At 40.0% G+C, this 13,380-nt stretch overlaps 2 protein-coding genes across 2 annotated transcripts in view; one reads left to right on the top strand and one right to left on the bottom strand.

Annotated features, from left to right (window-relative positions):
• Nucleotides 1-6,716, top strand: part of AKAP9 (A kinase (PRKA) anchor protein 9) — a 118,657-nt gene extending 111,941 nt beyond the window's left edge. Inside the window, 7 exon segments of the mRNA XM_009330588.1 lie at nucleotides 596-781; nucleotides 1,309-1,509; nucleotides 1,903-2,135; nucleotides 3,141-3,226; nucleotides 4,016-4,091; nucleotides 5,331-5,470; nucleotides 6,153-6,716. Of these exon segments, the coding sequence (XP_009328863.1) occupies nucleotides 596-781; nucleotides 1,309-1,509; nucleotides 1,903-2,135; nucleotides 3,141-3,226; nucleotides 4,016-4,091; nucleotides 5,331-5,470; nucleotides 6,153-6,196 (966 nt within the window). The 3' untranslated portion in view covers nucleotides 6,197-6,716.
• A 409-nt stretch (nucleotides 6,717-7,125) lies between these two features.
• The window catches only part of LOC103922388 (lanosterol 14-alpha demethylase), an 11,255-nt gene continuing 5,000 nt past the window's right edge, over nucleotides 7,126-13,380 (bottom strand). The window contains exons 3-9 of the mRNA XM_009330526.1: nucleotides 12,955-13,081; nucleotides 11,660-11,834; nucleotides 11,359-11,478; nucleotides 10,713-10,908; nucleotides 10,007-10,102; nucleotides 8,904-9,072; nucleotides 7,126-8,229 (exon numbers count right to left, since the gene is read on the bottom strand). Coding sequence (XP_009328801.1) covers nucleotides 8,051-8,229; nucleotides 8,904-9,072; nucleotides 10,007-10,102; nucleotides 10,713-10,908; nucleotides 11,359-11,478; nucleotides 11,660-11,834; nucleotides 12,955-13,081 — 1,062 coding nt within the window. The 3' untranslated portion in view covers nucleotides 7,126-8,050. The remainder of the gene's footprint in view (nucleotides 8,230-8,903; nucleotides 9,073-10,006; nucleotides 10,103-10,712; nucleotides 10,909-11,358; nucleotides 11,479-11,659; nucleotides 11,835-12,954; nucleotides 13,082-13,380) is intronic.

Genomic DNA, 13,380 nt, shown 5'->3' with positions numbered 1-13,380 from the left:
CAGCAGGATTTCTGTAACTGAGGAAACTTTGCTCAGTACTTCCCGATATTAAAATCAACACTTAATATTTACTATATTGTGTTGATACAACACATTTACTTACACTGCCCTGTATTTACCAAAGGAAAGGCAGTCAAAGATTGAATAGTGTGCACCTGTGTAAAAAATGAAATGCGGTAATCTGTTACAAAAACTTCAGCAATATTTGATTTTAACTGAGCTTGGCTAGGTCCTTACCTGCATTTTAAAGCAAGTGTTTTCAACATGACTTGAAAAAAGCTTTGGGGCTTTTCTTTTCCTCTAAGAAACCTAAACATAAACCTCTAAACCTAAACATAGTAGAAAAGCTTTGCAAATTGTTGTAGCTGGTACAATTGAGCTTGCATGAAAATATTCTGCTGTCATATACAGGATAAGCATAGAAGAGAAAGTCATATTACTCTGTAGTTTACATGTACACTTATGTTTTCTTTATATAAGTTATTACGAAGTTATTGTCATTATCTACAAAAGTTTTTCACTGGAAGCCAGTTATTTTCAAGTTGGCAACTTGGATCTAATACAAGTTATGTTTTGTTTTCTTTCTTCCTTCTAGCTGAAGCTAGTGCTACCACCAGGAACTCCATCTAGCTCGTTGACTGGGAGGCTGCTGAGACAAAATGCTGAGCTGACAGGCTTTGTCAGCAGACTGAGTGAAGAAAAGAATAATTTGAGGAATGCTGTTATGAAGCTGGAGGAAGAACTGAGAAGATACCAGCACAGACAACCTTCTGGAGACTACGTATGTCTTTAGTGGTGCTGATATAATGATGTATATATAGGCATAAAAGCATAATTCTTTTTCCTAGTCACCTAGGCTGTCTGTCTGTCTTGGCTTCCCTCTGCAGAGTAAATGGGTGTGAGTTATTCTTGTCCTGTGGTCAATATATCTTGACTCACTCTGTTTACTGTAAACATTGTGATTTTGCCCAGCTTCTTTTTGTTAACTGCTCTTTTCTTTTAAATTCCGTGTGCTTCTCTTTTTGATCTGTATCTCATCACCATGATGAGTAGCAAATAGATCCAGATAGCTTCAAGATCATGAAGCTAGTATGATCCAATGGGAAGCTATATTTTTCTAGGACATTGATCAGGCTCCCAAACTCACTGCTTCTGAGGTGTTAGGATGCAAGGGTGGCCTCAAATCCAATCAGTGGGTAGTTTTTCTCTCATTAATTTTATGAGCTGTCCACCAAACCAATGCCTAGAATGACACAGCTCAAGCTTTTCCAAACTGTGTAGTTCAAATTCAGTTTCTTTCGTCTTCAGTCTTCTAGACACTCATCGGATACTGGAGTTAATATCGATACTCTTGTTGCCTCTGAGAAGGAGATTTGGAACAGAGAAAAGCTGTCACTGCAGAAATCTTTGAAACAAGCCGATGCGGAGCTCTCCAAGCTGAGAGCAGAGCTCAGGAGCGAAGCTTTCCTCAGAGAACTGGGATCAGATTCTGAAAACGCTGTTTTAAGGGTAGGAAGACTTTGTTGCCCACATACTAACTACAGCTGCTTTTTTCATTTTGATTTGGGCCTATTTTTCACTGTGTTCACTCTGCTTACTCTAAGTAAACAGATATTAATTCAGTTTTAAAATTTTCATCCTCAGAAACCTGACTTTCAGTTTTTCTCCCCAAGAATGATATGATATGTAAGCACCTATATTGTCCTTTTGTGTGTGCTTGCTGCTCAGGTGATGGTCAAATTATGAAGCTACATTCAACAAGTATGAGCAGTAGTGCAGTCTTCTCCGTGATAGCAAGAAATGAATAATCACAGAAATGCTGTAGGAGTAATGATATCAAAAGTCTCAGAACTGTAATAATTCTTGGAGCTTATGGGGCCTTTTTTTTTTTCCTTGTTCTAGAGAATTTATGGCAAATACCTACGAGCAGAGAGCTTTCGGAAAGCTCTCATATATCAGAAAAAATATTTGCTGCTGTTACTAGGCGGATTCCAGGAGTGTGAAGAAGCCACACTGGCCCTCATTGCACGAATGGGTGGACAGCCTTCCTACACAGACCTCGAAATCATCACACATCGTTCAAAAGGTTTCACAAGATTTCGCTCTGCAGTCAGAGTGTCCATCGCAATTTCAAGGTAAACTGGAGGAAGTTAGATTTCAAACAGATGTGACTGTGCAATTTATTATATACTTTTCTAGCGCTCTAGTGGAATCTGGAACTTGTCATGTTCCATCCTGTTTAAATTATACATTTTTGGTAGTCATGAATATAGTAGATACTGTGTAGGGTGACAAGTTGAGCAGAGCATAGGTAAAATCTGTAATAGGAATAAGCAGTCTGATTGTAGTTGAAAACGGCTCTGAATTTGATAATCAATCAAAGATGGAGTGTATTGGATAAAGTCATAATATTAGAAAAAAAATTACTAGCAATTCTAGGGCATGCACTTATTTACAGAGGTATTTTCTGCACTTTATTTCCTTTAAAGATTAAATTCTTACATGTAAGTATAGTACAGATTTATGAACTAATTTTATCCATCTGGGTAGTCCTTCGAATTCACAAGACTTTAGGTCTCAGACTGAGGATGAATAGGAATAGACGAGGAAGAACAAGTGAAGGTTATTACTGCATAGTACTGCCATGTTGCTAGCAAACCTTCACAGAGGTTTGAACCCCCAAGTGCTTCTGCTTGCTATTGATCTGAGCTTTGTGCGTAGTATAAATTCAAGGAACTGTTCCTATACCTGTTGTAAGTGAGGCTTTTACTCATAGTGCTCTGCAGTTACAATTTTGGGGATGTGACAGGGCAAAAAGTCTATTTAGTATGATTTTAAAATGCTGATGCCCTGTTGCTTAGGTGCTTGAGCCGTTTGCTGTCCACTTGGACTTATGCAGCACCTCTGGAACCGCCGGGATTGCAGAGGTGAAGCTGAAAGCAGATTTGGACAAAAGATGTTTTTCTTAGGGATGTGTTTAAGGATGTTTCCTACTTGATCTTCAGGTTTTAGATGCCCATCCGTTAATTTTGCTTGGCATTCAAGAAATTCTTACGCTTTCTAGAATACAAGAAGCAGATTATTTTTAGCAGACTATTTCATTTATCCTGAAGTATTTTTTTTTTTTATTTGAAACGCAGAATGAAGTTCCTGGTTCGTCGATGGCACAGAGTTACGGGTTCTGGTATACTAAGTGTCAATAGGGATGTCTTTAGCCAGAACACAGGTAAATCGTAGTCCAGTAATGACTGAAAAAATGGTATTCACAAGTCACACCACTGCTTAATGGAGATGGTTTTTAATTTGTATTTTCCTCATGTGGGATGAATGGGGTGCTGTTCCCCCTTTCTTTGCTGTAATTGCTTGGATTAACCTATTTCTCAGGTTTCTGAGAGTTTCCATGCTCAGCACAGACACTAATCTATTTGCTTTCTCTTCGATCTTGTTTTACTCCGTTGTGGGTGGGATTTTAAAAAATATGGCAACTCTCCCTATGGAGTGTGTTTGTAAAAACAATTTCAGCTGCATCGTTGGGTTTCTCTTAAGAGATCTGCACCTCCAGCTCTGAGAGGGGATGCTGAGGACAGGGACGGACAGAGGAATCGTAGCAACTACAGGTCCCCCACAGTGGCGACAGAGCCTATTGACCAGACCTCCCTGGTCTTTTCCTCAGAACAAAAGCCTGTCATCCTTTTGTTACAGCTTAAAGTTTGGGAGATGTGGTTTTCTGTTTGCTTTTTGGTAGGAGCCTAAGGAGAATCAGAAGCTTTTTTATTAATTCCTGGCTACCTAGGTCTGCATTATAAAACCCTGTCTTGCTCTAGTCTGTGAGAGTTTTCTCATTGACATTAGCGAGGCCAGGATTTCACCTCTGGTTTTCTCTGAAGCAGTTTGAAAGTGGTCTACGTTTGTTAAACACCTTTTTTGTGATATGCAAACAGAAAACTCGCATTTGAGATTCCCAGTAAAGTGCAAAAGGTTTTCGTTTTCAAGACATTGCTTTTTATATTTCTAGGTAATGAATTACGGCCTGATTCATTCTCTGGTGGCATGGATCTTTATGGAGAACAAAGGCATTCCTATAGATCCAGGTCAGACATGGAGTCTCCTAGATCTCCTGTAAACTTTCAACATAAGTACGTTTTATTTTAGATCATTACTGTCTGTCAGAACACTGTTTAACTAAATGAATGCATCAGTGCTTACTGCTAAGGTTTGTAATCTTTGATGCCGTAAGGTTTTTTACTTTTTTTAAGGATACGTAACAAATTGCACCTCGGGCCTTCAGTGTGCGTTTATTCATCGCCTGATCAAGGCCAAAGCTTGCAGACTTCTGCTGTCTTGATTTATGTCGTGTTCTTGGAACTGGTGGTAGATGACTGGATGGAGCTACGTTTGCCTACCCCTGCAGAGTGTAGGCTTTGTGACTACGCAGACCTCCGCTGCCTGTCCACCTTTCTGGCTGGCAGCAGGGTGTGATGTGGGGAGGGGCTGCCTCAGGTGCCCTCAGCCGAAGGAAGGGAAAAGCAGGGCCGCTCGCTGTGGCTGGGGAGGGTCATCTGGTTACTGTAGGCTGGGAGGAATTACCGCGGCCTCGTGGCCAGAGCATGGGTGGAAGCTGCTTGGTAGCTCTGCTGCTTGTTCTCGATTAAACCCTTTTGGATGGCTGTACTAAGCTGTGATACCAGAGGTATCAGTGAATCGGATGCCAGTGAAACCAGGTATTTTTCACCAAAGGCAAGGTTTTTAGGAGTGCCATCAGCCTTTGGTGAGTTCATACGGAGTTGTGGGCTCTGAGCTTTACTGAATATCAGATTCTTGCCATTTTGGATCTTTATTTTTATAGAAACCACCTCAACGTTTCTAATCTTAGTTTGTGGCAACCGTAACAGTTTACATGGAAAAAATGTTTAATCTATTTTAGCCACTTTTGACTTTTACTTAGAGAGAGTAACGAAGCGAGACAGAATCCTGTAAAGATGGCTGTGTCCTTGTTCACACAAGCTTCTTGATAGAAAAGCAAACTTGAATCTACCACAGCTTCTGCTGCAGTAGGAGTTTGCTGGTCAGTCTTTGTCCCAGAGAAATGCGGCAACAAATCAGGTGCAGTAGAAAGAAAAGGCAACTGGGAAAAGTGGTTTCTCTGGGGGAGGTAGTATGATGGCCTGGGCAATAAATGGCAGGGAGGTTAAATGGGTATGATGTGCCACAAGGGTAAGTTAAGGGACATGCAGTCAGTAAGGTGTCACTACTTAGTGTTTTGCTGTGTCTGCTGATACTTTTATTTGAAATTTTGCTTTTTAAAAACATCTGTGTTCTTCTGCCCCTAGGTTCCACGGTATGCATGCTGATTTAAACCCGGTCTCTTTCGCCTGTTCTCAACTGCAGAACTACGATCCTGAAAGAGCTTTAACAGATTACATCAATCGGCTGGAGGCACTACAAAGGCGACTTGGCAGTGTGCAGTCAGGTAAGGGCTCAGGCAGTCTCCCCCGTGACTCCTGGGTAGCACACGGCAGGGTTCCAAGTTGGAAAGTGTCTGCTGGTTCTCTGAGGTACATAACAAACGTCTTTGATTTTAGGCATTTTCAGCCTTGAACAAGAGGCTATTCTGAGCTGTAGCAAAAAGCTCATTAAAAAGAAAATTATAAAATTCTTTGCGGGGAGACATACAAGTGTGCTTTAATTACAGATTTTGAGTTTATTGATAACACTTTAACTTTCCCTGATCCCTAATGAATGTGCAGCAAGGATTCGGTTGACATCTTACTAAGATTTTAAGCTAGATGGAGAAAAATGTACCCGGAAGATCGGGGTGTTGGGAGTACAAGGGGAATTTATTCTACCACTGATTACAGAAGTTACAGCCTTTTTGTCCCATAGATGGTAATTTTTGTGCTGCAAAAGGAATACATCCAGAAAATTGTCAGATCAATGGGACTTAATTTATCAAACTTGATGTGGGGATGATTTTTGCAGTTAGTGTGTTGAAGTCTTACTTCGGCATAAAATGCATCATTTGAGGAAGTTTTGTCCTTAAAAGATTTCCCATGTAAAATCTTTCATGGTTATTCAGCTGAATAACATGTCACTGGTGAATTCTCATCAACTTTCTCAAGTCATCCTGATGAAAACCTTTCTCCATCTTACAGGTTCGACTTCATACACTCAGTTGCACGCGGGTATGAGAAGATAATAATACCCTTCCAACATCTCCATCACTGTCAGTGATGTTAATGGATTGCCTTCTGTAAATCTGTGCTCTTTCTGTGCTTTTGTATAATGTGTATATTGTGGGACCAATATGAACACAGCTATACGATTGTATACAGTTCCATCCTGGCACACCCACGCAGACTGATTTCTGTATATAGGCACTTTGTGTTCATGAGAAGAAAAAGAAAAACAAAAAAACCCACCATTAAATTACATGTATATTTGTGGAATGCTAATTTAAATGATTAACTTATGAGGTGTGTATTTATCAAAAGGGTGCAAAGATGAAACTTGTGTATTAATGAAATCAAGCTACATTCAGCGAAGTTTACTTGCACTTTTTCTGGCAAGGCTACTGAAGTTACATGACTCGTAATATTTGCTACTGGCAGCGCAGACAGAATATCACTTGTAGAGACCTATTTTTGTAATGGTAGAAGTTTTGAATTTTATGGGTATTTTGTCAAAGTACTGAAATAAAGATGACTTCATGCTTTTACCTGAAGAACCACTCCCTTATTCACACTGAAAAGGTTGCTCCTACCTGCACTCCTCCTACTCGTGGTGGCTGCAGCTTTACTTTTTAGATTCTAAAACGCTGCTACTAATGAGATGAGAGGACAGGTACAAGCTTGGTTTCTGAAGACCCCCGTCACATCTGACGGGGCTGGAAGGGAAGATACTGCACTCCCTCAGTTGCTGTGACCAACACAAACACAAGGTTTTGTAACAGTTATACCTGAGTTGGGAGCAGGAAAGACGGGGCAAAGCCCTTGCTGCCATAAACACTGATGAAGGGGGGGAAGCTCTTTGCATGACCCACCGAAAGGAGCCCATTACAGATTTACTTAGAAAATCTTTTCAGAATTGACAGGGTTGAGCACAGAAAACTTCCACAAGAGGTTTGTTTATGAATTTAATTCAGAGTTCCTGTGAGCCAGAGCTCGTTACCTCTTCTCATCACCACTCTTGAAGCAAACACCATGTAACAATCCTGCACGAGTCAGTACAAAGGGGGACGATATTCAGCTATTTCACTTAATTTGTGACCATTTTATACACAAATGTGTTATTTACAGAATTAATGTTGCTTGTATCATCATATTGTTACTTTTCACGCTTACATCAAGCTTCCAGAGATAACTACTTTCAGAATTTTTTTTAGAAAATTATTTGTTGCTTTCTGAACCTAAGCATTTCACAACTGCTTCGAGTTAGACATTTAAATTGCTTATTCTCAGAAAAGACTTCTCTGTGAACATTTTGTAGTCTGCCTGCTACTCGGCTGTACAGTAACATTTTTTTAAATAAGCATGCGGGCACTTCCAAGGATCGGCCAAGACCCATACCTAGTTCGCTTGGAACAGAATCACAAATATCAAAGGTAGGGTGCCTCCGAGTACGTTCCCCCTCGGTGCCCGCTCCCCGACGGATTTACTGTAACTGGATGCAGAGGTAAGGTACACAGTCTTACCCCTTGTCATCTGGGGAAAAGTAATCTTCAACTGTTTTTCAAAAGCAGAGTTCCTTTACAGAAATGACTTATTTCTTCACTTTAAAGAGTTGGCATGCACCTTAAAAGTGTTACACCAATAGAAAAGACACTTTTTCTTTAAAAATGCAATGAGACATTTGTAGAACAAGCAGTTATACACAGCAGCATTAAATGGTGTGGGCAAACAAAACAGATGCAAAAACTTTGCATTGGGTGGATTATTGTTGCTTTCCTAACAGTAGATGCAACAGTTTCCATTTGCCACTCATTTTGTCACAATTTTATTCAAAAGTCTGTTAGCTTACACAACTTAAATAAGTAAGGTTTCAGCTCCAGAATTTACAGTGACCTCCTCTTGTATCTGATAATGGGGTTATTAGGTGTGTGTATCATTGTTGTGTAATTTATAGTCGGAAAGTAGTCATTGATGAGATCAAATTCATACAAACGAAGCAAAGTAGACCAAATAGTCTTAATCTGAACATAAGCAAAGTTTTCTCCAATGCAGCGATGACGGCCTAGAAGGAAAGCCATAAAAAGCAGTTAGAATACTTAGATATCAAATGACCTTCGACAACAAGCTAACTTTAAAAAATCTTATGCGGACAGTAATTGCTTCTTTCCTTTCTAAACAACGGCAGGCTCTGACGCTGCACGTACACCCTTACGTGACTCCATCACAGTCGTGTCTTTATAAGCTGTCACTGCATAAAACAGACTGAGCAATTTGGACGAGATCGTGGTGTTCTGTCCTCACCAGAAAGCGTTAATTTATGTATCACCAGAGAAGTGTTTGCAACACTGAGAAAAGGTATCAACTATAACCATATTGTGGTGATACTTGCAAACTTTTGGCAGTTATGACTCTATGCAGATTTTTGCTCTGCCTTAAACTGACTTTGTATTACCAGGTTTTTACCTTGACTTACAAAGACTTGAGTCAAATCTCACACGTGCTAACCTAAAGATTTGCTTTGATTGCTACTCTGAAGGATACACAGCTACTACTAATGCAAAACTATCGACTTCATTCTTTTAACAGCACTTCCACAGTAAGAAAGCTTCCAGGCAGCAGCAGAAAGAAAAAATACAACCTCAGATGCTACAGCGTGGGGAGGTGCTGTACGAGATGATCAGTATGAGCCACTTCAGTACACAATCACTCAGGAAGGCGCTGCCTTTTCTTACTCACCAGCACCAAACGGAACGTACGCAAACTTCTCTCCAGCTGCTGGGTTATCTTGGAGATACCGGTCAGGCTTGAAGTCTAGAGCATCCTTCCAGGAGTCTCTGAGTCTGTGGTTAACAGTGGGAGATACACAGACCTGATGGCCGGGGGGGATATTATATCCAGCGACGGTCTACAAGACAAGAGACAAGACTCCACACATCACAAAATCTCTCCGTTTTTCTTTTTGAAGTGTTACCCGAAGTGCTGTATCATGAGGCTTGAATTTCAAAAGAGATTTTGGCTAAGCTCATTTAAAATTAATGCAGCCTAGTACTTTATTGTTTTAATTGTACAGGACACAATATTCAAGTAGTTGCAGGAACCTTTCAGCTGCTTTAACAAGGCTGGCAATTCTACAGAAGGAGTTTCTAGAAAATGAATGAACTTAAAATTTGTTGAAAGCTTTTGTCATGGAGGGACATTCTTTTAAAACGTTATTTGACTTTCTATCTTATTTGTACAAACAGCAAGTTTTCTTTCAGATTCACCTAGCTTGTATTGTATTAAGTGCAAGCCACATTTTTCCAAGATTGCCACGTATTTTTAATAGCTAACAAACAAACAAAAAAAATCTTTAAATGGTAGCACCAAACTAAGAATGCAAGTGAGGCCGATAGCTAAGAAGGGTCAGTTTTGCTGAATAAGACTGCAAGTGGCTGTTACTAGGGCACCTCAGAGCCTCCCCTTCTCCAGGCTCAACAAGCTCTGTTCCTTCAGCCTCTCCTCACAGGACAAGTGCTTGCTGCAACTCATTACCACCCTGGTGGCCCTCTGCTTGCTTCACTTCACCAACACCTTGATTACTGGGGGGAGGGAGGGGTCCAAAACTGGACCAACATAATTCCAGATGAAGGTAACAACTATCAAGTTCAAGGTATTAATTGCTTTCCTCAGTCAACACCAACTACGCTCCCACTGATATAACCCAGGATGCCATCAGCTTTCATCCCTGCCAGCAAACACTGCTCACCCGTGTTTTTCCTTCTGCCAACCGGGATACCCCCACCTGGCCTTTTCCAGCCCCGTTCTACTGAAGTGAAGTTAGCTCCAACAAGTGTACTCACCTGGGGAGTTCTGGCCATTCTCATCATGGTCATTATAGGAGGTCGAAGCCTTAGAGTTTCTTTCAGGCAGCGATCCAGCAAACTGAGATCCTTGAGCTGAAAATACAGAGAAAATGATGTATCAAAATATAGCCAAGTTTGTTCAACACAAACAAAATGGTATTCTATACCATTTTAAAACTTTTTTTTTTTAATCAAAGAGTAAGCAGCTCATATTTACATGTACTTCAGTAGCTACCCTGATAGTTTGGTTTTTTTTTTTCATTTGATTCAATTAAGAAGGAAAAAATCTGACCAGTGCAATCAATTACGACTAGTTTCTTACTAATCTGTCTCACGAGTGTTTCCTGATGCCTAATTAAAGAACAAGGTCACACTGCATCTCTTTCCTCAGTGGGAATATGAGGATCTTCTTCCTCTACAGAACTATCATTTCTTAAATAGATATTGTAGGAACTGTTATTTCCTTAATCAACACTGGTTAAAAAAAAAAAAAAGGCTCAAGCTGAAAATTTACTTGGAGAGGAGGAGATGGAGGAGATGTATTGGCAAACAGTGTTACCACAAAGCGACCGCGCCAGATTATTATTCTAACACAAAGCACAGGACTATATTTCATGTTTTGGGGGTAGGGGGTGTGGTTGGTTGGTTGGTTGTTTTTTTTAATAAGCATCTAAAAGTATAAAAAAAAAACAGCAGGTCAGACCCGGTCATAAGTTAATGGTGGCAAGTCATCCCCACAAACTGCTTTTTGTTCTGCGTAGCACTGTTCCTGTATTGCTTTGTCTCTGGCTATGAAGAAGCCAAGCCAGGCACTGGTGGTGGAGGACGTGTGCTGCCCCGCCAGGAGCAACCCAATAAGCATTCCAGCAATTTCATCATCTGTCAGCGGGCGGCCATCCCTAGGTTGAAGGGTGTTATGTTAGAGCTTCATTCGATCAGGTTTCCAGTTACGGCAGTATTTACAAATTCTCCTAATGTACTTCTTTCCCCTTCTTCTCTTCTGTTGCCTACTCTAAATGGAGCAGCAAAGGATCTAGGGGTAGGGAGAAGGGAGAACAGAGGGAGAGAGACTCTCTAGGAGCCTTGAAGAAAATCATTACTGAACAGCCAGCAAAGAGCAAAGCAGCAACCTCGTGACCACTGATTAAAATCTCAGGAACCTAAATAACCATTTACAAGTAAAGTTTTTAAGCTGTTTGTAAGAATACAGCGAGGACCAATTGCTGGCAACAGAAACAACTCAGAACATGAGGGAATATTTCTTATTTTTTGGTAAATAGTTCTAACTGAAGAGCTCAAAGCTAAAGTAAAAGATCTATAAATGACAAGTCTTCAAACCCTTTGCTTACTTGTATGAAGCATCAAGTAGAGTTTGGAGCATGTCATCTTCCTTTTCCTCGGACTTTCGACGTTTCTGGATAACCTTGTAGAAAATATTCTTTATTTCTTTGTGTGCTCGATCTCGACGTCTGCAATTCAAAACACTTCTATTAGCAATTTTATACAAAGGAACGCATAATACGCTTATAAGGATTTATTGGGACGTCTAGAATAGCTTACAAACAAGAAATAAGGGGGAGGGGGGCAGGACCAAACAAAAAAGACATTTAGATAAAATCCGTAAGTTGCGTCATCTGTTCTTTCTGGTACCTGAAGCTCGGCAGAGGTAGCCAGCCTGGCAGAAGCCAGGCAGCGTGAGTAAAACCCCCATCCAAATCGGCATACAGCTGAGCCACCTTCTCATTCAGTAAGCTTCTTATTTCTTTCCCATGTAAGCAGTGACTTGCTGTCAAAATGATAAGTTCTGAAAAGGCTTCAAACAGGTCTGAGGAGAGATTTGGAAAATGTTACTGAAGATGCATTTCAGGTGAGATGTTATGTTTTACAGGATATTCTTTATTTTAAGTAACTGGACACAGATTAATAATTTTAAATAAGAGTTTTAGATTGTTTTACTAGGAGAATGTAGCATCTAATTTTAAATGTCTGCTCTCTATCAGGTCTCTCTTCAAACAACTTTTTAATTAGATTGATGATTTCAACAACTTTTTTCTAAGGTATTTCTTCCTAGAAATTTTTCTAGCAGAGCGAGTAATCCTTCCAAAGTAAGCCATGCAGCACGAGCTCAATCCTTAATAAATATAAAAGAAGTCATACAAAAACTTAACCTTGAAATCCAAATCCATGGGAAACCAGTTAGTTTTGCTGCTCACTGAATTATTTTTATATAATAATATTTATACATTTAAATATAAAATTATATATTATCATATTATTAACTATATTATATATAAATTATATACTTACAAAATAAATATATTAATACGTAAGTATTATATATTATATAAATGTTACATATTTAAATATATATGTTTAAATAAATAATATTTCTGACACTGTTATGCCACTGTGGGCTTGCAACAATGGAGATGGGCTATGTCTAGCAGGCTAGTTGGGAAAGACAGGTGGGAAATAAGGGAAGAATTCCACTTAGATCACTAACCTAACCGTACCGGCATCGAGGATGCAGTTTTTCAGTGTAGAAGATCCCTGAGCTAAGACCTCTGACACAGGCTCTGGGAAGTCAGAGCAGTATCTTTTCCTAGGGACTACGAAGTGGTTACGCCGAGCTGACTCATATCATGCAAAACGAGCACGACTCAGCCAGGCAACAGGTATACTCTCTCTGAGCTGACTAAGAAAGCAAAAGTAAGATAGTCCTTCGCTCCTTTCAGTGATTTTCTGAGCAGCTTTATTCTCCAAAAGCCTTAAATTTGATTAAACAAAATCTGTATTTTGCACGTTTCTTCTGATGTTTAGTACAGTTTTACCTGTGTCGTTTTCAATTTCTTTAATATCGCAGTAAATCATTTACAAAAACATACTGCATTTGCCTTAATTCCTTCCCAGAAAATCGGAGGAAAAATGCATCTGATCTTGCTTACTTTTTTCTCCGCTCTCTCCCCATGCTTTGAAATACTCCTTTGTTTCTTCTTCAATCACAGATACATGCTGTTTAAACTGGGCAATATTTAGCCCAGTTTTGAGCATCTTCTTTTGTTCCAAAAATACCTAGAGGAACCAAGACAGAAAAAGCAATCAGTACACGGATCATCATATTAATGTAATTAACAACTTATTATCATTTGTACTATAAGACCATACGGAAGTGAAATGAGATTGAAATGAAATCGTGTTCCCCAGGGCTCAGTTTTGGGGCCGGTCTTGTTCAACATCTTTATCGATCTGGACGAGGGGATCGAGTGCACCCTCAGTAAGTTTGCAGACGACACCAAGTTGGGCGGCAGTGTTGATCTGCTCGAGGGTAGGAAGGCTCTGCAGAGGGACCTGGACAGGCTGGATCGATGGGC

The sequence above is a fragment of the Pygoscelis adeliae genome, unplaced genomic scaffold (genome assembly GCF_000699105.1).
Source record: "Pygoscelis adeliae isolate BGI_AS28 unplaced genomic scaffold, ASM69910v1 Scaffold27, whole genome shotgun sequence".
Classification (NCBI taxonomy): Eukaryota; Metazoa; Chordata; class Aves; order Sphenisciformes; family Spheniscidae; genus Pygoscelis; species Pygoscelis adeliae.
Note: the sequence above shows the minus strand (reverse complement) of the source record. Positions and strands in the feature narration are given on the sequence as shown.